At 38.4% G+C, this 22,853-nt stretch overlaps 1 protein-coding gene across 1 annotated transcript in view; it reads left to right on the top strand.

Moving 5' to 3' along the window:
* The window catches only part of EP300 (EP300 lysine acetyltransferase), a 66,467-nt gene that overhangs the window by 3,413 nt on the left and 40,201 nt on the right, over positions 1 to 22,853 (top strand). The window contains exons 2-3 of the mRNA XM_075154075.1: positions 12,927 to 13,585; positions 22,440 to 22,616. Coding sequence (XP_075010176.1) covers positions 12,927 to 13,585; positions 22,440 to 22,616 — 836 coding nt within the window. The remainder of the gene's footprint in view (positions 1 to 12,926; positions 13,586 to 22,439; positions 22,617 to 22,853) is intronic.

The following is a 22,853-nucleotide window of genomic DNA, read 5'->3' as shown; positions in this document are numbered from 1 at the left end:
GAGGACATGACTATTCCTAATATCAACAGGTCTCTAGTAAGAGAGTAGAAGAGGATTGGAGAAGCTGCTCTTTAACTAGAGCTAGTTGTTGGTTTTTTTGTGCTGGACTTGGAAACTAGTACTTACTTCAGTAGTAACCATTTTTAATTTGTCTTGAGGGTGGTTATCTTGCTCTGTTTAGAGAGGTGAAATAAAAATGTGTTTTATGAGAGAAGTCCTGATACTTGAAAAATATGGAAGTTAAAGGCGTATTTTGATTCAGATGAATGCACGTATCTAAGTTAAGACATTTGTGATCAAATAAGGTTTGGATAATTTGTGAATGTATTTCAGTTTAACAGGTGCAGATTTTCACAGAATACTTAGTCTGTTTTAATTGTTAGTTTACTGGGCAGCTTAATAAATGAACTTTTTACAGTTATGGTGAAACACTAGGGATTGTTGGACAGTTTCAATAGTGCACAAATGGGATAATTTTTCTCAAAGTGATTGAAATTACCATCATCTGATAGCTATGCAGAGGTTTATAGCAGTGCGAACACTTATATACGCTACATAAAAACTATTAAAGGTTTCTTATATTTCTGGATTTTTTTTTTTGTTGACAACTTTTACCTGGATTTGGGACAGTTCCACTTTCTGTGTTTTTTAATATGATATCATATCTATTTCTCTAATTAAATAAAATCAAACCTCGTAACCAATAAGCACGTTTTGAGGGTTATATTTTTTCATTTGCTGCTCGAGAGACTGCAATTTTTTTTGTCCCACTTTTGCTGTTGTGGGAAACTGCTTTGAAGTTTACATTTTTTAACCTATCTGCTCCTTAAATTTGCTTTGAAATAGTGCAAGCGGCTTTCATTAAATAAATTCCACTTACAGAATCTGTTGTCCCCACTCCTTAGTTAATTATAGAAAATAAATAACATGGTGCTTATGTACTTACTCAAGCACTCTTTTTAAAACTGTTAGGTTCACAGCATCATTAGAGAGAGGGAAGGAGAAAGCTAAGAAACTTGCACTGTTGATGAAACTTTTTCCAGCACATGTGCATGGTGGATCTTTCAGTGTGTTTCTTTTGCTGTTGACTTTTTGATTCATTTCTTAATCTGAAATACTGTTTTAGCTTGTTAGATACCTAAAAACAATGACTGGCTCTAGTTAACTTATTCCCAAACTTGCAGATGTTAAGTGTATTTATATTGAAGACTAAATTGAGTCTCTAATTCGCTCATGTTTTCACTGTAGACCTGGATGATACTGATATTCTGGGCTTGGAATGTACTAAACTCAAATGTTGGTGGTTTTCTTCTAAAAAGAAGTCGGCTAAGATTGTCCTAATGCGCTTGATTTATTGGCAGCAGCCAAATATAGCTGCATTTCCCACTGTTGTTGCAGTGCTGCATCTCCTTCTGTCTTAAAAGTCTTAAATGGTTCTGTGTTCCCTGTTCAGAATTTGCTTTGCCGTAGAACATACTGTATTAGTGTAGTTTTGAGTGGCTTTATTAATGCCAATTCCTTCTTTAGGAGGCAAGAATAACATAGACTTACAGGGAAACGGAAATGTTTGTAGCACACTTCGCAATAAACATTTTGAAGTAATTTAGAAAGTCTTGGTATTGTCAGTGTCGTGTAGTATATTAGAATTTTCGAATGGTCTCATTTTTTTCTTAAATGTTCTGTAGTTCTAGAATAGCTTCAGCAGCAGGACTGTGTGGATTACCTTAAACCGCCAGGGGTTTTTCTACAACTTTTTTTTCTATTTAAATGTTAAATTTGTTGCAAAGAAGAATGGTAATTATACATATATCTTGTCCAGATGTTAAGTTTTCTGAAGACCATTACAGCTCTACAGTGGGGTCACCTTTTGCTGGTACAGTATCCTTAGTATGGGATGTGAGTTTGTGAGATCATGCTAGCACAGCTCTTCTGTACTAGATGGATACATAGACATAAGTACTTTGCCAGTGTAGCTCATTTTGCTTATCTTTCCTTACTCGTAGAAACACTGTTGCACCTAGTCTAACAAGACTTTCTTAAACATTGTATTAGCAAACTGGTGTGCACCAGTCTGTTTTTGCCCCCCACCATAATAGAATAATTTGAGTGCATCCTGAAGAGTTATCTCCATGAGTAAATGAGTGGAAGTCTTTCATAAAGATATATTTTTAACTGGATGCCTTAAACCAAGTGATTTGGTTTTCTTATTTGGCCTTTTTGTTTGTGAACCCCTCAATTTTTCCTGCAGTAATGCAGGTGCACTGAAATTGCCATGTACAGATTTCTGTGTGGTATATTCAGAAAGGGAGAGTTTAATCACGTTTTACAACTCACCCCCCTTACCCCCCCCCCCATCACCCCCCCCTTTAGAAATAACCTATTTTCTGTGAACTAGGAAAGCTTTTTGGGCTCTGGGTTCAGAACTGCTGTGTTTTGCCAAGGAATAAAAATGGAGTATACTCTCTGCTGCAGCGTGGTATCATGTCTTTGGGTTGCTAGATCCGAAAATAGGATTTTAAGTGCTTAGTGTTTCTGGCCCACTGTAACATTGGAAGTCGGTTTTCTACAATTAGTTGGCACATGTGTTATATCAGAGATCAGTGTACGTATTCGTGGTATGTGCCTTAACATCCTTCAGTTTACTATATCCAAAAGTTGCGTTTTTCTCAGTAATAGCACATCTTCAGTCTCCCTTTCAGTACCCATCTTTTGTAAAGTTTGTATGTTCCTTTTTTTTCAGGAACTGCTTCTGACCTTTAAAACTTTACTCTCCCTTACATCAAAGGTATAAGACTTGTAACAAAACTTCTCGCCTGGACTACTACAATTTTGACTGATACTCATCTTTCACTTGTTCCAAATGTATTAGGATGTTTCTTTGCTTGAAATGAATCATATTAATCTTGTCTGCCTTTTCCAGAGGCATATGCACAGTTTTCAATTCTGTTTTCAGACAGCTATGTTTTTTTCCCTAGTGTTTGTATATGCTACTTTTAAAATTAAATAGTTTTTACAAATCTGTTTTCTGGGTAATGTTTAAGACCAAGTCATTAGCCACATTTAACTTCCAGCCATCAGTTAAGTATTTTTATCTTTTCTTGTTGAGAGCCACATTTTTTTTTGCTGTTTTTTTCCCAAGTATTAGTTATGAGATGAGAGATGCCTTAAAATATGGTTTGATGGGTGGCATATACTGTACATAGTGTATTGCAGTGATGGACGCTTGTGTGGCGAAAATGGGCATCTTTGGCTTGTAGCTAAGTAGGTTCTCAAAGTAACTGTATTAGGAATAAATTTAAATTAAGAGGATTTAAGTCTGCAAGATTTTCTTTAAAAAGTAAACCGATCATTCATATGGTGCTTAGTAACTTTTCAAAGAAAATCTTGCAGACTTTTGAACCTCGTAGATTTCCAAACTGCTATATCTCTGCTTTTTTTGCCCCTTTCAACAAGTGGATTGTGTGTGTGTCTCTGACATACGTATGTACTTCTTCTGAGCAGTGTTAGAAAGGTACCTAATTTAAAAAAAAAAAACATCCACTACAACACAAGGACTGTACATACCATGATGTAAAACTGAATCTTGAGCACTTAAAAATAAAAAACCTTTGAGACTAGAAAACCAGTTTACAGTTGCAATTTAAAAATAGAGATTCACAAGTTTGATATTGCAGGGAAAACTTTTGTTGCTGAACTTGGGAATTTAAATCCTAGATTAAAAAAAACCTGCTAACTTTTGCATCTTGTCCCTCACAGTCCTAGAGCTTGGTTTGGATTTAATCTAGAGGGTCCCTAATTCAGGTTAGTTGGTCAGTTCTGTATTTGCAGAAAACCAAAGTTTACCTGGGAAGGGTCTAGCGGACTCTAAGGTTTAGTGTATGTTTTTAGGGGATGTGGGTTTCATGGGGTACTTCTTCTGTAGGAATTCTGTTTCTTGTACCTTTACAACTTGGAGAAAATGATTTTATTATTAGATTTTAATTTTGTATGATTTAGTGTGTAGTTCTTTCATCTTCTCTGTAGGCTGCTTGATTATCTCCATTGTGTCACCTCAGTGTCTTGCTTAGCTGCTTTAGCAGGAGTAGCCTTCCAGTGCTTTTTCCAACAATGTAATGATACTACTTCAACCTTTCTCCTCACCCTAACTAGTGCCTTCTCTGAGAGGACTTGGCCAAAAGTCATTTAGATTTATTATTTGACAAATGGAGTAATTTTGCTGTGTAGATTTTGCTGACAGATAAACAGTGCACACCTGTCTCCAAGGATTTGGCTTTTCTGTCTTTACTTAAACTGTAGCAGCAGGCTGAAGTAAAATACATCTGTCTCTGCATATGGATGTATGCACTGACAAAACATCCGTGGTTACATTGAATTTGTAGAACTTCAAGTAGAACTTGAACTAGGGCAATTCACAGAAATCCTCTCCCTGAGCAGTAAGTGACGTATCTGACAACATGACTTTGTTCTCTTCCTGAATAGCAACAAGTTTCCTTAAAATGAATTGGCATATGAATGTATTTAAAGTTCTCTTAAAAGCTTGATGTGCTATATTCTTCTTCAAGCATGCATTTCTTCCAAGACTTTTTGAAGAAAATCAGAAAAAGTAGTGTTGAATTCTGATGAACTCAAATCATAGTAACTTGTGGTTTAGTTGGCGACGTCAGGTGTGTTTATAAGAACAGCAAGGAGGTGAAATCGTGGTCCATACTAGGATTTTCGGGGGGGAAAAAAAAAGCAAGTTAGGTAGAGGACCTTCAAAAACAGTGCAGGTTATTTTCTGTTATTGGTGGTTGTGAGATGGGGCAGAGAAAGATTTTGCTTTTTTCCATTTGATGGTGCGAAACACCTCTGTACTGCACCTTCTGTTGCATCTCTGTAAGAGATGTGAGTAGAGTTTTGAACTGTATCTGTTTGCTTGCAGAATCATGATTTAGTTTCTTGCTTTGTAGAACTCCCAAATATAAGTGAATAGATAATCACTCTTACAACATACTCCTACTATGTTAATGAACTAAAATAATCTAATTTTCAGTTTTTTATCTTTTTTAGAATTCTAATAAAAAATAACATTCTGGCAAAATGCTGGTGTACGGCTTGCTCATATTCTCATATGGAATTAAAATTCTGCTGAAGCTAAACTGCCTTTTACGTATTCCTGAATATAATTTCAGGAGCTCTGGGGAATTACTGGTTCGAGATAAAGAAGTCTGATCTGCTGACTTCTGTTTTTTTGTTTACTTTTGTATTGTTTTTGTACGTAAATTCAGCATTACTTTTTGGTTTTACTTGGGAGTAATGTTGAATGAACTCAAGTCATTAACACTCAGAAAACTGACTTAACTTTCTGGTAATTGTATATGCAGATTGCATCATTTCAAAGTTGTTGTTAACTTGACAATGAAGTGAACTTTACTCTTTTCTTGAAACTGATTTGTAATTGCTTCTAAAATGAAACTGATTCAGTGTGTTTGTGCACATACGAGTGTTCCCTTCCTATCTGCGTGTTCCCATTTTTTGCCCACCAATATAGCAGACCAGCAAGGCATCTGTAACTTTCCAGACTTGTGTGCACAGTGGTCCACAATTTATTAGACGCCCAACTGAAATGCCATTCTTACTATTTAGTGGTACCACAGACCAACAGTAGGTAACTTAAAGTAGTCTTACGGGAATTTGTGGCATACACAGGATAGTCTTGGGAATAAGAATACTAATTTAGAGACTTTTCACTACAGTTAAATGTAGCACAATGAAATTTATGCAAATAGCAACATGTTCACAAGGAAATTATTAACTGTGTGACTTTAGCATTTTGGAATTAAAATGTCAAAACTTATTGACATCTTATTTGGGTCATCAGTGATGGCAAGACTAGTACCTTTGCATTGTGTTAGGTAAAAGCGTGAATACGGAGGTACGCAAGCAATAGTGTCTGTGAAATTCCCCCTTAAGTAATGTTAAAACATTAAATATACCATATCTTGATTCTTGCACCCAGTCTTTTCCAGATGATTACACCACTTCTGTTTCCCTAGAACAGCTCCAATTTCATATTCCCAAATCATAACCATTGAATTTTCACCATGGTTTTCAGTGGTAAACACCTGCTATCATCTGTGTCTCTAACTACTGTTTTTTGAAGAACTTTGAATATGCTTATGAAAATGAAAAATTTGTTATAAATACATGTTTTTTGCAACTTCAGAAGAAAATTGTATCAACCAGAATCTATTAAAATTGGCATTTCTGTTGATACTAGTTTGGGACAAGTAAGACTTAAACTTGCAGATTATTGAGACTTTGCAAAATTCAGACTTTTTTCCTTAAGCAAGGGTTGATGTTTTTTACACCAGTGTTTGAATTGGGATTAGGATAGCTTAAAAAAAATGAAATGAGTGAGGTCCTAAAATAGTCTTTGATAGATGTTGCGCGATAAGTTGTTGCTTCTTTGGAACAATTTTTTTTTTACACTTGTAAAATGTTTATACCTGGTTGTTACAACTAATAATGAAATCATGTGTGTTTTAGATGGTGAATTGGACTTTTTCACCAACAAACACTTGGTTGTTTTTAAAACATCTGTGCCTGAAGTTGTACGCTACCATGACATGCTAACATACTTTGTGCCTTTGTGTTTGTTGTCTTCCTTGAGTATGTCCTTTTTGGATGTGTTTTCTGCTTGTGTTGTTTGCAGTCTTACCTCAAATTATCAAGTTTCTTGATGCAGTGAGCAAATTCAGGTCTCTTCTGGATTAGCGCGGAAGGAAGGAGGCAGTGCTTCCCCAGTTTCTTGAGGGAACAGATTTAATATCGAAGTCTAATGCTGAAGGCTTTGTTACCCAAATAGCATAATACAGAATAAGAATGCGCAGTGGCTGTTGCGTAAGCAACAGTGAAGACCTCTGCGTCACACTTCCACTTTGGGGATGAGTGATGATTAGGGTTATACAGGGACTGATGTCCTAGGATTTTGGAAGCAGTAGTTGCAATGATGAATCTAGACCTTAGTATTTTAGGCTGATGTTGAATTTTTGCCCCTTTGTCTTGCATCAAATTAGTAGATTGATTTAAATTAACTCTACATTTTAAGGTAGGAAAAACGGTTTGGCAGAGTTTGTGTTACCATTGGGTAATTATGGCTTCACAGAGGATCTACATGAAAAGCCTTCTCCTTAATGGGCTTTAATGGTAAGAATAAATCTGATCTCCCAAATGCTATATAGCAAAATTCTCTCACACCCACCTGGTAGGAATCTTAAGAGTTTTTGCGTCTTTCTTAGACATGTTTTTTCCCCCTGATAAAACTGTCTGAACATGTCTAGCTTAATTTTCTGCCATTGCAGAGGCCTTGGGAATTGATGGCTTTCTTTATTAGCACTTTGTTTCATGTCTGTGCTTCAACTTTGCTTTTGCATTTTCGTGGATACCTGAGAATTGTCTTGTGAGAATGTGTCTCCTTGTCTTGTTCTGCCTTTTTTATTTTTATGTTTTGAGTTCTGACCCTTTTTTAAAGGGCATTTCAGACAGTTTTAGGGCCTGTAATGCTGGTGCTTGACTGCAAGCTTGAATGGCTGGTTTCTCTGGGATATTGGTTGTATCCTCTGGGTCCTGTTCGATTCCTGGATAGCTTTCATGTCGCCATGCAGGGAAGATACTGACCTCAGCAGCTTATTGTTATTCTTTGTCTGAAAGCGTAGCGAAGGTATCATGTTTTCTGTGTAGTCCAACATCATCTGTGGTTCCTGTCAACCCTGTCACATGCGTGCTTTGTATTCAGTGTCCTGTATTAAGCCTTGTCCACTTGTTTCATTGTGAACCTAATGACTGTGATATAATTTGATCCACTGATATGTTTCTGGAGCCCAGAAACATTTGTGCAAAAAGGTGACTGTTCAGCAGCTTTCTAATTTGATATGTCTGTGTTCAGAATATAATATAATAAATAGGATGCAGGGACAGGAACTGTAGTCTCTTACCTCTAAGATCAGCAATGAGGGTAAGCACTGGAGTAAGTTGTCATCTTTCATTTGTGTCATGCAGGGTTTTTCAGGCGTCACTGTTCATACATGATGCTGTTTCTTTAGATATACCAACTCTTCTTTGAGGCTGAAGGTAAAGTACACATGAGAGTAAAGCTACTGCTATTTTTGCTATTTTGTAGCAAGTGGGCAAGTTCTTAGAAAGCTAGTATTATTCGTTGCAGCCTATTTGCTAGAACTAGATAATCTCCATATTGATAGAAATGCCTGTTTTATTCTGAAAGGTGAATAGAGGTCTGTTGTCTTAATCCAGAAATGAGAAAACAACTGCATCATTACTGTAGGCATAAAGCAAAAGAAACTAGCATGTGCCACTTGAACCCACATGTGGATTTCTTTGCTAAGTAGTTAGTATGGATATATTTTCCTTGCGTTGTAAACATTGTCAGAAATCTCTACCTTGCCATACATGCTTTGAGAGCTGTTACATCACTGCTTTGAAAATTGATCACTTGATAAGGCACCGATGTCTTATTGACTTAAGGATTTTGATTGCACACTCCGAATCTGTACTAGTTTAAAGTCCATTTTGGTGCCAGGTGGGTTTCCAACCCGGGCCGGTAGTTTCCTTGCATTTTGCAAATCAGACACTGTCAAAGGCAGACTTCTTAGAAGTAGGGTCCAAAACTAAGAAAATAATCCATAGTATGCAACACAAGTTAGCACACTGATTTTTGAAGTTGCTTTCTCACAGTTTAGGGTGCAGTTCATATTACTTAATCCAGTCTGACTGGAGTGCCATTGAAAGAAATGGACCTGCTCCATCTACTGTCTTTTCTGACCCACTTTCTCACTACAGATCTAATGTAGCCAGGGCAAGTCAGGCCAGTTTCTTGACTTTACAAAAAAAGACTTGCTTAAGTGTTCAGTAGTGGTACAGCTCCTAAAAGGAATTATTATATGCCTTTGCATGTTGAGACTACTTCAGGCTAAGACTTTCTGATTACCTACTTAGATGTTGTTTTGTGGAGGTACTTCCCTTCTCTTTCCTTTGAATCTTAGGTGGCAGTAGCAATCTATTCTATATCTTCTCATTACCTATGGAAAGAAATACACTAATAATACCATAACTAACATAATGTGGAATCACTCTGTGCCACTCTATTGAGGTCAAGATTTAGCTTACCCCTTACTGCCTGCATACAACTACATGTTTTTGAGCTCTTAGGCCAGATACTGTCTGTTACATCCCAATTTTTCTGTGTCTGACTATACCCTAAGATCTCTAGGGATTGTGAATCAGGTAGACAAACCTTTGCAGGACTAATCTGCCTCCTTCGCCTTCCCACAAGCTTAATTTTGTTAGTAAGAAATCTCCGTATGTATCCTTAATGAAACAGATTGCAAGGCTAGCAGTGGACTCAGTGTACTGGAAAGTCAATCAGTTCTCTGGATATTTATCACCATTGTCTTAAGCTATGCCTTTGGCTTTTGCCTGAATGTATGTGCCATTGTCTTCACGTAGTCTATGAGCTGTGTGGCCCAGCCTTGTCAGTTTTTGGATTGGTCATAGGTAGAACTCTTTACAATGGGCTTTAGGAAACATATTATATTTAAAAGACCATGAAATGGATTGCAATTGTTGCTAGGTAGACACAAAGTCTTATTGATCTTTATGGTCTTTTGAGACAGTTCGTGTTTCAGTCCTGTATCTGAAAACTTCTGCCTCCCAGAAGTTGACTAAAAATGTAATTTTCATAGTTGACCAGACAACTGAAAGTTTTTCTAGTTTTGTTGTTTATCTGCAGGCTGAAGAAGACTTTGAAGTTTTGTTTTTGGAAAAGACTTCTAAAAAGAGTGAACTCACACCAGAATATTGCATTGTTGGTATTTACTACTTATGATTTTGGCTTGGAGCTGATAGTATTCTTTTATGGTGAATCTTCTGTTGTGTATTCTCTAGGATTGAAAATCCTAATGAGTTAAGTCTTACGTGGAAAGAACAGTTTACATTTTTTGATGGAAAGAACTAATCTGATTGGGATTATCTCACAACCATTTAGTTTTGGGTTTTGTTTTTTGTTTTTGTTTTTTTTTTTAATGTAGCTGTTGATTTGTTGTGTTTTGAGACATTAATAAAAAGAATTAAAAACACTTTGAGTTTTTATGACATTTTTCTTCCTGTTCACGAGTGGCACAGTATGACCAGGCCAAGAAGCTCAGGTAGCTTCTACCTGGGTATTCCAGTTGGATATAAGTGAGTAAGCCTTAAAGCTGGAATTGTCTTCTCATTTATGAGGAGGGGGAATTTCAAAAAGAATGAGGTCTTCAGAGAAGCAGATGAACATGTTCTTGTGAAGAAAGATGAGGAAATCTTTGTCTCAAAACAAGAATTGCACTGCCCCTTTGCAGTGTTATATTTGAAATCATCGAAGTGGGTCTTTCTGAGAAAATACTCTGTAGTGGTTTGAAAAACGAATTAGTTCTTCATATTTAGACATTTACTGATCACTTTCTAGGTGGTTTTGTGGAAGACTTAATATACAATGGTCTAATCTCAAGAAAGGTGAAGTGGGAATTTTTGTCCTGGAAGCTGTCTCTGTTCAAGAGCAGAAGTAGTTTTTTCCCCAGCTACAATCAGTCACAAAACTGGCGTTTGAGCTGTGTGGGCATCTTTACCTGAACAGCTGATTCCCAGTTTGCAGATGGGAGATTGCTGTGTGCTGCCATTATGGTTAGGTACAGGGTTTGTCCTGGCTCATGTTCTTTCCAGACACTTAACTTTCGTTTTCAGTTTCGTTTGTTCATCATTAAGGAGATTTTTTTTTTTTTTTTTCCCCCCTCTGGACAACAGACTAACTTGCGAATTACTGATCATATTTTTCACTCCTTCCTCACTCATGGGCTGTTTGTCAGGTTGTTAGCCAGGGTGTGTTCTGGATGTAGTGCTACAATATTTGCCTGTTAAAGGCATCTTAAGATGCCTGTTGAAGCTATTTTAAACTGTCATGTATTTTTTTGATTGCTTTCTCCATTTCCTTGATCTCCCCTCTAATTGTAAATTTTTTGGGGGGGGGGCGCGTGGATGTTTTGAGATAAGTCTCTACTGACACAAAACTCTAAATTCATCATTTTAAATGGAGGAGAACTTGAGCAAAGCTTTATCCTTCTGATTCTTCCTTTGCTTCTGAATCTTCAAAAATACCAGTCATGCTGATATGGTATGCAAATGAAAGATCAGTCCTTAGCATGCAAATGAAAGATCAGTCCTTAGTATGTGTTGCAAAGCATAACTTTTAGCGCGAGATTTACGTTATTGAAGAATGGACTAACTTATTTTAATAGTTTAAAACATAGTTCTTTAGTGGAAATTTTCATTCTGTCTCTGGTGCTTTGCAGTAGTGAAGAATAGACTTATAAAACTTATAAAATCTCCTCTGTTCTGGTATACCTGCATTCTTGCCAACCTCATACCATATTTTGCAGAATTCTTAAGTCATGATCTTATCAATGATAACAGTTGCGAAGTTGTAGAAACTCTGTTAGTATTAGAGTTTGGCAGTTTGGGTATGGTATCATGTGAAACATTTTGAACATTTTGATTTCGGATGCTGATGAGCTTTTCTGACTTAAGTGTTGTTTTAAGTGTAGTCTTTTTCCATGAATATTTGGACCAAGTCATCTTGCCAGCTTCTCTAGAATTCAGTGTAATTGACATTTCCTTTTAAATGCAGTTGTAGTTGCTGAGATGATGAGTAGTATTTTAGGTCATTGTCTAGATCTGAAGTTTTTGAAAATGCAGTGCAATACCTCCTACAGAGCATCCGTGGAATGACCTTTCTGGCAGAAGATGTGCTGAAATGTTCCAATAGGTAACATTAAAAAAACCCTCCTTTACTAGGTATTCTCAGATTCAAAATATTAGGCTTTACAGCCTAGTTGTGTGTAGCTACGTCACACAGTGGCTCAGCTTTTAGCCATAAACTTTCTAGGTTATTTTTGTTTTAACTACTATAGATTAAATACACAGATCAAGGTTCATGCTGCTTCTGCAGACTTAAGAACTTCTTGTTTTCTTGAACAAATTGATTCTGGGTACTGTGTAATATTCTTGTATCTATATATCCCAAATAGTAATCTTTCTCCACTTGGTTACCTTGGGGATTGCTTTGCATGGGCTCTTGAGATGTGAATTTGATTTTTCGTCCTAGTGTTTTTTCACAACTTCGTGGCCAGGAGGGTTACTTCAATTGTTTTCTGACAGGGTTCGTTGTGGGAAGATACTGGCTGTCCAGTGAAGTTCAATGGAATTTTGCAATTCTGTGCTGGGAATGACTGGATGTGAAAGAATAAAAAAAAAAAGCAAACCACCCAACAACAAACCCCTCCAAAAACAAACAAACACACAAATCCCTACAACCAAACCTCTCTTTATTATTTTATAAATAGTAAACACTTTTTTGGAAACTATATTACTATATTAGTTATATCACTTTTGGAAGTGACAGACTTCAGTGAAAGTTAAAAATTGAAGACAGTGCTTTCCCATCAACGTTTTAATTCTTTGTAATAATTGTTGTCTAATTCCATTGGCTAACTCTGTGGGATTTTTTTAACACAGTTTTTTTCCTCTCCTTCCTTGTCAAATTTCTCGAGTTGAGAGATCATAGTCTGAGATACCCAGTGATCTTTCAACACAAACTGTTAAAGGAGAGTGAGGTAGAATTGGTCTTCTCTAGTTTAGACTCTGTAAATTTTAGAAATTACTTTTATCATGACAAATTGGATAGTTTTCAGTAATGACTGATACAGGAATTTTGCTGGAACATAGAAAGTGAAGTTTTGCTACTTACTTGAAATAAAAAAAATAGAAACTAATGAACAAGATTTTTCTTCAAGACACTACTGATTGCTCTGACCTCATATAAAATTTGTTTTGTTTTTCAGATTTTGGATCACTCTTTGATCTGGAACATGACTTGCCAGATGAACTGATCAGCTCCACAGAATTGGGACTCACCAATGGTGGTGATATTAATCAGCTGCAGACAAGCCTTGGCCTGGCACAAGATGCTGCCTCTAAGCACAAGCAGCTGTCTGAACTTTTACGGGCTGGTAGCTCCCCAAATCTCAATATGGGGGTTGGTGGCCCTGGTCAGGGCATGGCCAGTCAAACCCAACAAAACAGTCCTGGAATGGGAATGTTAAACAGCATGGTGAAAAGCCCCATGGCCCAGGCTGGGTTGACTTCTCCCAATATGGCAATGGGTGCAAGTGGACCAAACCAGGGTCCTTCAGCTCAATCCACGGCAGGAATGATGCCAACAGTAAACAGTCCAGTTAATCAGCCTGGCATGGGAATGAACACAGGGATGAATGCTGGCATGAATCCTGGGATGTTGGCAGCAGGCAATGGACAGGGGATGATGCAGGGGCAAGTGATGAACGGTTCAATTGGAGCAGGCAGAGGGCGACCTAATATGCCGTACCCAAACCCAGGAATGGGTAGTGCTGGTAACTTGTTGGCTGAGACACTGCAACAAGGCTCTCCACAGATGGGAGGTCAGGCTGGACTGAGAGGGCCACAGCCTGGAGCCATGAACAAGGTAAGACAAGCTAAGCTTGACTTTATTACCTTCCTTCTTGTTGACTTTGTTTTGTAAGATGTATTCCTCTGCAGTATGGGTTCTATAGAAAAGGATTTTTTTCTTTTAAGAGTCCTGGATCATGTGGAAATAGTTTATATGCTGCTAAAGTGGAATTTGTGGCAGTCATGGGAGGTGAAAATTGAGTCTTGCACAACAAGCAAGGCTATTGCTAGATTAAAAAGCCTGTTTCGGAAATCTTGTCGCAGCATAGATTTATCAACAACACTGAAAAGTAACTTGGTTGTATTTCATTGTGTTTTATGCTTTGTCCACAAATGTATTTTCCCATCTAATGTGATGCTGGTGTTGTGAGTGTGATGGAAATCCATCAGGGCCTTTTAGATGTTGTGGTGCTTTTTTTCTGCATGACACTTACTGAGGGTATTTGTTGTCTGAGATTAGCATTTGTTTTTGTGTAGCAGAAGAGAAGAGGCACATACAGGTTTGAATGGACTTATACATTGTATGTGCCAAGACATACATTGACCTTGTTAAGAAACACGTATTTGAGTTATTGGCGGAGAAAGAATGCTTGCGTAAACACCTGAAAACAAATGTTGGGTTCTTAAAGACTGTTAATCCAACGCAGTTCTAGTTTTAAAATGTAGAAGGGTTTTGTATATAGGAGAGTAAACCAGAAAGCTGAAAAAAAACCTTTTTATACTGGAGAGGGAAATAGATGTGCTTTTGTAGTTTAGGAGTTTGGAAGAAGGTTGTCGTGGGTCTCTCTGAAAAGGTGAGAGAAGACCTACTGGTTTAAGTCACAAGGAGATGTCTAAAATTTTTGTCATGCACAATTAGCTTTTTTTAGAGTAGGGAGCCAGTTGAGTACTTCTTCTCAAGTTTTTAGCGTTTTGATCAAAAGCCTAGAAAATACTTAAATATTTCTGTTCACTTTAGGTGGGTATTTTGTGTTTCTTGGTAAGTGAGGAGAAAGATTGTCTAAGGTGCTTTGCAATACCTGCTTAGATCCATCTTGGAATGCGTAAAGTCAATCCACTTGAAGGGCTTGGAATGATAAGTAACATAGTCTATAAATGTATTTGAAACATAAATGAAAATTATGCTCTGTATTAATGGTTTTGCTATGCTTTAATGTATTAAATAAAATTGTTTTAGTGTCTCCTGAACGTTATTAATTATGAAGTTTTTTGATTTTAGCTGTTTGCTTAAACTTAGTGTGCTGCTAACAGTGGTTCTGATATATATATGTCTAGTAATGAGTTGATTTTATGGTCTGGTCATTTCAGATATTTTTGCCTGATAGGAAAGTTGTTGCAAAGCTTGATTGCTACACTAGAAAACTTGTATGCAGTTTACAGTGGAAAGAAATATGTAACTACTTAGAAGTATTCTTGTATTGGAATTATATAATGTCTAATTCATTATTCCTTGGGTGGAAAAAAAATTTTTTTTTGATCCTCAGGAAGGTGTATTCAGAGGTCAAAAATTGCCATATTGGATATTTGGGTGAAATGCAACTTCCTAATCCTTACTTACCAGAGCTAAAGTAAGGTTATGAACTATAATAAACTCATTTATCTAGGAGAAGTAAAGAAAGGACACGAAATCAAGCTTTTGGCTGATGTAGTCCAAAATTAAATTGTCTTCCTCGCTTGCTTAAATTCCAAAATGTGCTGTACATCTAAAGTAAGAGCATTTTGTGCTTTTGGGAATATTCAGGCCAAATACATGATAACTTCTAGTCTTTAATTCATAATCTGACACTGGTTAAAAATACTTAGAGGAGTTTAATTGCTGGTAAAAAACCTTGAGCCTTTTCGTCTAAGTATAGTGGGTATAGCCCTCATAAAGGAGTTGAAACTGCTGCAGGAGAAAGAACAGTCTGAAATGGAGGCTGAAATTCCAGAATGTCTTCAATTGGTTTGGTTGTTGGCAGGGAGCCTGTGTTTCACTTCATGCAGTGGAGTTAGCAAAATCTGACAACAGTAATGTCTGACCGTTTTATCTCTCCACCCATCTGCTTTTGTTTTTCCCACCTACAAATCTTCAAAGAGTAGATGAAAACAGAGGACCCTAAGCAGTTGTTTTTAAAAGCCAGTTTTTACATCGGTATATTTAGTACTGTGTTGCTGTTAATGTGGGAGTTTGTGTAATAACTTCTGTAGGTTTCCTTCATCGCTGCAAAAAATGTGCGTTATCCAGGAGCTGTCCTTCAGTAGGAGAAAAAAAATAGACCAGGCACTTTGATTGTGTTCAACTTCATCATGTTAGCTTGCTGAAGTCAGCCCCTTTAGGTGATGGGAGGGTTGCCCCTCTGAGTTTTCTTTCAGTAAAACGGAGGTGTGTTGTCTGCAGTGGTTTGTACAGAGGAATAGCTTAGGTTTCCTGTGATACTAACTAATTGGGAGGGAGGATGTTATGCTCTTCTAACATCTAAAGATGAGCTCCAAGTGCTTTGGAAAGCAAAATTGGTTACGTTCCTGCTTTGTTCTGTTGTCCTGTGGAGTTACTGAAGTGTTTTCTTCCTCTCCTCCCAAAACATTGGCTAGAATAGAGTGGAACACTTGCTCTACACATTAGCCACGTACTTCCCAACTTTTTTAGTTGTGCATGTTACTTTCTAGGATTCAAAATCCCAAATGTCAATGTAAATGATTGATTTAGGGTCACCTGGTATACATAAACTTGTACTGTCATAATCTGCCCCATACATCCTGTGGTCTAATGCTGTAGTTTTACGTGTGATGTAAGCAGTCACTGACATGCAAAGAAGCAATTCTGTCTGCATGCCATCTCTGTGCCGGTTGCATGACAGACTGTGTTGAGGAGCTAATCCAGGCTTGAAATTCACATGGTCATTTAAAAAAAAAAAAGTTTTAATTTGAATTGTTTTTCTGGTCCAATTTATACTCATCAGTTGGAAAGCTAGTGCTGATACTAGGAGGGGACATATTAAAGGAGTTGATATTGCCAGTCAGAGGAGGGTGTGGATCTTTGGTGACAGTACCAGCTTAAAAATGCTTCTGAAAGGAACTGTTAGAAGTTTGGAGGCGAAAGGAATTGTAACCGGTTTTGCTTTCTTGAATAGCTTTTTGTTTTCTATGTGCTTGGTTGTGTGCAAGGTAGGAGGATGACAGACATGCCTACTATTCTTAAAATAGAGTTTTGGAAATTGTTTGTAATGCTTTGATTCTTTCAGTGGTTAAGCATTTTTTGGACTTTTTGTTTCACTAGATAGTTTTACAGCTTTGATTAATTGAGAAGTAAACAGATAGCAAATTCAAGCTTTCCAATAAGTGAAGAACAAATTCATGTTTCCAGTTTTGAACCATTCTTCATTTGGAATTATATCCAGTTAAAACCTTCAGAACCACTGGGTTCTGCTGAGAGTGCCCAGTTACAGTCTTATTGTCCAGCCTCTTATTAGGGGAGGAGGGTATTTTGTGTCTAAGTTGGTGTGTGCATTTCTGTGATGGCCATGCTCTGTCACAAAGTGACTAAGTTCACCTAGCCTTCAGGTCATGTAAGTTTCATCTCCCCTGATTCAAGAAATGTTCTGTTACTCAAGTAATGAAATGGACGTGAAGGCAGTTCAGATTAGTAAGGTCATTACTACTACCACTGCTATGTGAGTATTTCACTCGCATGTGAAATTACTTGAAATGTTCAGAGTTCCAGTCGTAATTCTTTGTCATTTGGCTTACTGTTTGAGTATATGCAGGGTTCTTTCCTATTACAATGGATACACTTGGTTTTATCAGTTTAACCTCTGTTAAGAAGAATCGATAGCAATATTTTACAGAGACAAATGTAATTCTTCAGAATCTCTGTAACCTCCTTTAAGTAAAACAATAAGAAACTTCAGAATAATAAAGTTCTGTTCAAAGTTGCAGAGAGGTTGAAGATGATGTCACCCTCAAATTGTAAAATTAGATAAAGAAAATAAAAGTACCTTATGTTCCTTAACATTAGTATATTCAGTGTCACATTTTAGGTAGAAGGTCAGTGGTTTTGGTTGCCTTATTTTCATTAGCTGTTTGATTCAACAGGTGAATGTATCCATACTGTTTAGACTCTGTGACCAAGTGTACCATACGATCAAGTACAGTAATCCATTAAAAGTGTAATTGTGTGTTCTGGTCCTTTGCTTTTTCTTCTTTGGTGAACCAAGGTGAAAAAATGGATAATTGCTCACTTTATCCCAGTGTAAGGGAGGAATGTTTGTTCATGAGAGAGAATGGAGTAAAGACTTGTTTCCGAGTCTAAGTTTCTGGGATGGATAGGGGAGTTTCTTGCACAGATGGCAGTGAAATAATGCTAGTGTCTTGCAATAGGTATCTTAAAACATTATGCAGTCAAGTGCAAAGAGTAATGATGGGTAACAGTCCTTGGAAAGAATGCAGCAGATACCACTCGCAAAATTTTGTTGTTAGGTTATGCCTGGGTCCAGTAATGCACTACCAGTCAGTTGAATGGCACTAGAAAGTGATGTACAATAAATTCTTGTTTTTAAAGAGCCAGCTGGAATTTACTAAAACTGTTTTGGGAAAGTTAATTAACTTCCACTTGTGAACATGTGGATATGGAAAAATGCTAGATACCATCAGTATGGTCTTAAACTAGTGCACTGCAGTTACCTGATGGAGATACATAGTTGATACTACAAATGTTGGATTATTTGGAAGAATGTTATTAATTCTATTTCTTTACTTCTCCATGCTTACATTTATCTTTGCAAATCTTAAAACTGGTCATTGTTCAATACTATTGCTGATATCTAGTTGTCTTTCAAACATTAGACTGTCAGTGAAGCAGTTGTTTCTATAGAGAAACAGTAGAATATTCGTAATGTCTACGTGCATAGCTGTAACAGGTATTCCTCCTCAATTTGTACTCTCTGATATCAACAGTAAAACTAGAAGCAGAGTTAGTCACTTGACCTTCCGAACTGAAGATGCATGTGTTTCAGGGCATAAGAACAAAATTTTGGGGAATTTCCTCCACTTTTGTAGTTACTCTTTTCAGATGGGGGGGAGTGTCAGAGCAGCCCTATTGGATGCTGCTCATGCTTGTACTTGTGAACTGGGATGTTTCTTGAACTTATCATCCATGCCATTTACATGGTGAGAGGTGCACATCTTCCACCGTTCTGGTAATGACAGCCCCTGTTTCCACTGGAGGCAGGAAAGTCAAGTTGTTTTCCACTGTGTATGTAGAAGGTGTAACCATTTGAGATTACCTTTGCCATCTATTAGCCATGCACATCATCTTTTGCTGTTTTCCTTGTTTCTTCCTCTTCTCCTTTACTGTGATGTGGATTTCTGTTTGCTCTTCCTTGTGTGCAAGTCCTTGCATATGTGATGAAAGTAAGTTGAGGCTGTGAGGTGAGGAGAGGAAGAGAAACAACAGATGGGATGGATAAGAAGAGAAGTGGGAAGAGCAGTGGAAGGAGGTGGTGGCCAGGAAGGAGTGAGTAGAGGTTGCACTGGCTGACTTGTAGCTATGATTCAGCCATGTATGTTTTTGCATGGTATTGCAGATGAAGCCTTGCACTTGTCCCATGCTGTCCCAGTTGTACTACCACCACCTTTCTTTGGCTGGTTCTTCTGCACTCCATTGTTTATCTACCCCTCACTCCCAATAGATCATTAATATGATGATGAACTATATGTCAGTCTTTCTGATTGTTTCCTACTGATAAAATTCTACAGGATTATTTTTATATTCCTTCTGTAGTCATGAGGTCATCCATTTCTTCCTTTTTTATGTTTTCTTTTATTCATGTTTCTCTACATGTCACAGCAAATGACATGAGCATGCTCCTGCTTCTTGGGTCAGGGTCACAAGACCACCTTGTGCCAGGTGAAGAATCTCCCAAATGACCCTTCTCTTGACTCAGTCTAGAGTTGCATGCAGGTTGTTGGTGTCAGGTTAGTGGGTCTGTGACAGCAGGACAGGGGAGTGGCATTGCTGTGAGATTCAGCTGTGGATCTGGCAGGCGTCAGTCTCACCTGGACCAAGTGATGGCTGCTGATTTGTTCCAGAAGACCTTGTGGCATTTGGTTTTTAGCCTTCTTAGGTGTTGCTTGAGTTTGTGGCTGTCAAAGTCAGTTTGGCATGCTTGCCCTGCGATCTGGCCTGTGTTTCTCTGGTCTTTGCCTCTCCTGTAGGCTGAGATGGGGAACTTGAAGATTACCCCTGTAGGGAGCAGCTGGGCTGAGCTGGTCATGTAGTCTTCTGCTGCCAGGTCACTGGGTACAGCGGTGTGGAGGAAGTCCCCTTGGTGAGGTGGATGATGGTTCTCAGCCCCAGGGAGAGTGGAGCCCTGCATTTCTGCCATAGAGACAGCCTTGTTTGAGGGGGCTGGTTTTGCACCCCAAACAGTGTCAATGGCTTATGCTTGAGAGCATCAGAGATCTTTGTGCTGGGCCAACTTGATAAGTACATTTGAAAAAGCCAGACGCTTTACATAAAGTTTGTCTCCAGCTGTATTGCAGATACAAAGGTTGACTAGCATGGTCGAACGTCACCCCTGAGTTTCATCAGAAAGCTTCCATTTTGGGTGACACAAAGGTGCTTTTTTAAGTCTAGATTTGGGTTTCTACCCCTGCAGTCAGGACAGAGCTGGCTCATCAGGCCACAGTTGTTTTAAGTACTTTGGTATCAGTGTGTGAAGTCCCCAGTTGTCTACGTTGGGCATCTTGATTTCTCCCTGTGACACCAGGGTGTGAAAATGTGTCTTCAGTCTTCAATTCTGAATTGTTTGGTTAGTTGGTTTTTTTTTTTTTTTAAGGCTGATAGCAGCATAAGTTGCAGAAGTCATATGGGGGTAGTGTTAGTGATGGCCAACACAGTCGGTGCTTTAGTGTTCTCTCAGGTGTCAGATAACTTTGGGAGCTATGACTGTTAATGAACTTGAAAATTTTGCTTAGAAATTTCTGTTTTTAGGAATGTATCTGCTTTCAAAACTCTTTCTGGAGCCAAAGGGATCAGGCTATCTTATAGGAAAACATATCTTGTTTTCTTAAATAAATAATTCGTGCTGTCAGTCCTTCACTAAGTCTTGAACCTGTTGGTCAATTTGAGGCAGCAAAATTGTCTTCTGAGGGAGAGGCAGGGAGGGTTTGAGTCTTACCTGTTCCGTTTTTGGCAGCAGCTGCCTCATCGGTCACCATATGTGTATTCATAGCAGTGGAGACACGGCAGGGGTGGTGCCAAAGGAGACAGAGGAAAGGAAGCTTTTTTCGTTCTGCCTGATCGTTGCATAGTTTGTTTCTCTGCCATGTGTAGAGATTCTTTTCATTGCTCTCTAATGAATTACTGCTGTGTGAATTACTGCTAATGTTTATTGCTTGTGTGTGGAGGAGAGGGGCTGTCCTCAAGGGAATTCACTTGTACATATGGGATGTCTAAAGTGGCAGGTTCTTTAGAGAGTTTTGTGCTCCTTTTCCTGTAACTTAGGTTTGATCCTGCCTTATTTTGTAAATGCAAACTGAAGGCCATTATAATGGATTGGCAGATGTTACGACCTGAAAAAGGAAAGTGTTTGACTAATCGCAGGTAATCTCTGGGCGTATAGGTTACTTCTCTGTGCAGGTTGGAGAAGCTTGGTAAGGAGCAGAGGCAAGGTGTTTCTACTAGGGGAAAATGCTTTGAAAATAAATGTAGGAGTGATTGGAAACAATCCTACCATAGGAGCCTGTTGCACTTTTTTGGATGCAGGAAAATGCCCAGACTTGAACCAAAAAGCATCGAGCAGACTGAACATTGTCTAGTCAAATGCTAATATGAGTTGAAACAATACAGCTCGTTAAAGTATTTTTGTGCCTTTATTATTATGAGTAATGGCTCCTCTAGGATCCTGCCTGAGTAATGGTGAGAACCTGGTAATCTTAACAAAGATCTCCAGTTTTCCTGGTCCTCTGTGACTAGTTGTTTTGGTCTTAGAAGGCCAAATTTTCCATGAAAAATAGATGGGAATGCAAGGAATGGAGAAAAATGTCAGAGGACAAACAACTTTATTGGCAAGATTGATCCTAACTGTTCTTTAGATTCTGGGGCATTCCAAGGCAACAAATGGTATATTCTGGTATGCTAACACTGTTGAATATGCAAATAGGTGATGCATATTGCAGAACGGAGCATATAGCTTGTGTGAAACATGAACCTACTTCCCCTGTGGATGAATGGTTCAATAGCTTTGTTTTGTTTGCAGAGTTCCTTCCTACCATCTCCTTTGACCTCTAGTACTGCTCACTGCAAACAAGTTACTGTGCCTGTGTGATTGCGTGGTGTTACCTACGCCTGTGGTGTACTCTTAAATTGAGAATGGTTGTGTACTGAAAATGCAAACATGCATTGTTACGGCTCTCAGGAGAGGAGCTGTGGGAGTGCTGACAGTTGGGTAGGAGGTATTTGGGATAAACCCTGCTGATATGAATGAAGGTGATATTTGTCTTCATTTGGAGTCTGCACAGATGCAGGGAGCAGAAAAATTCTTCCAGACTTGTGAGTTACATAGTCCACGGTACAAATTTGTGACTGGGAAAGCTGAAATGAGAAGTCTGTTGAATAAAACCTTTTATAACGAAATAATCGGGCCAGTTCTGACCAGATTGACCTCAAAGGTTGGTAAGTTGGCCTCGCTGCGTTTATAGAAACTGTCTGGTTGAGGAGTTAATGTTGTGTGATGGGTAAATACATGCACATAGAGGAACAGGGAAAGCATGTGGATCATTGCAGCTGGTTCATGGCTGTGATCACTCTTGCTTCTGTGAAGTATTCATTTGCCTTTTACATCGTGAACTTAAGCTATCTTACTTGAACATCTTACTGTTTTAATTCCTAGATGGGAATGATGAGCAATCCCAGCCCTTACGGCCAGCCATATAGTCAGAATACCGGGCAGCAGATTGGAGCCAGTGGACTTGGGCCTCAGATGCAGAATAAAGCTGGACTGCAGAATAGCTTACCACAGTTTCCAATGGACAAGAAGCCAGTTCCTGGGGCAGGAATGCCTAACATGGTAAGTACAATGAAACGTGTCTCCAGAAAATGTCGTAGCAGACCAAAGTGGAGCAGTATGCTCTGTTGTTGCCATGTTACTGTTTTTGCAGCTGTCATACCCAATGTGAATGTGCGCTCTGAATCCACACATAATGCACTTGTTTCAACTCCTAAAACTGCTGATATGGAGGAGAGGGCTGAGTTGTGCTTTCTCTGTTGATAAGCTGCACCTCCACTCTTCGCCCCTCAAGCCCTG

The sequence above is a fragment of the Calonectris borealis genome, chromosome 1, assembly GCF_964195595.1.
Source record: "Calonectris borealis chromosome 1, bCalBor7.hap1.2, whole genome shotgun sequence".
Lineage (NCBI taxonomy): Eukaryota > Metazoa > Chordata > Aves > Procellariiformes > Procellariidae > Calonectris > Calonectris borealis.
Note: the sequence above shows the minus strand (reverse complement) of the source record. Positions and strands in the feature narration are given on the sequence as shown.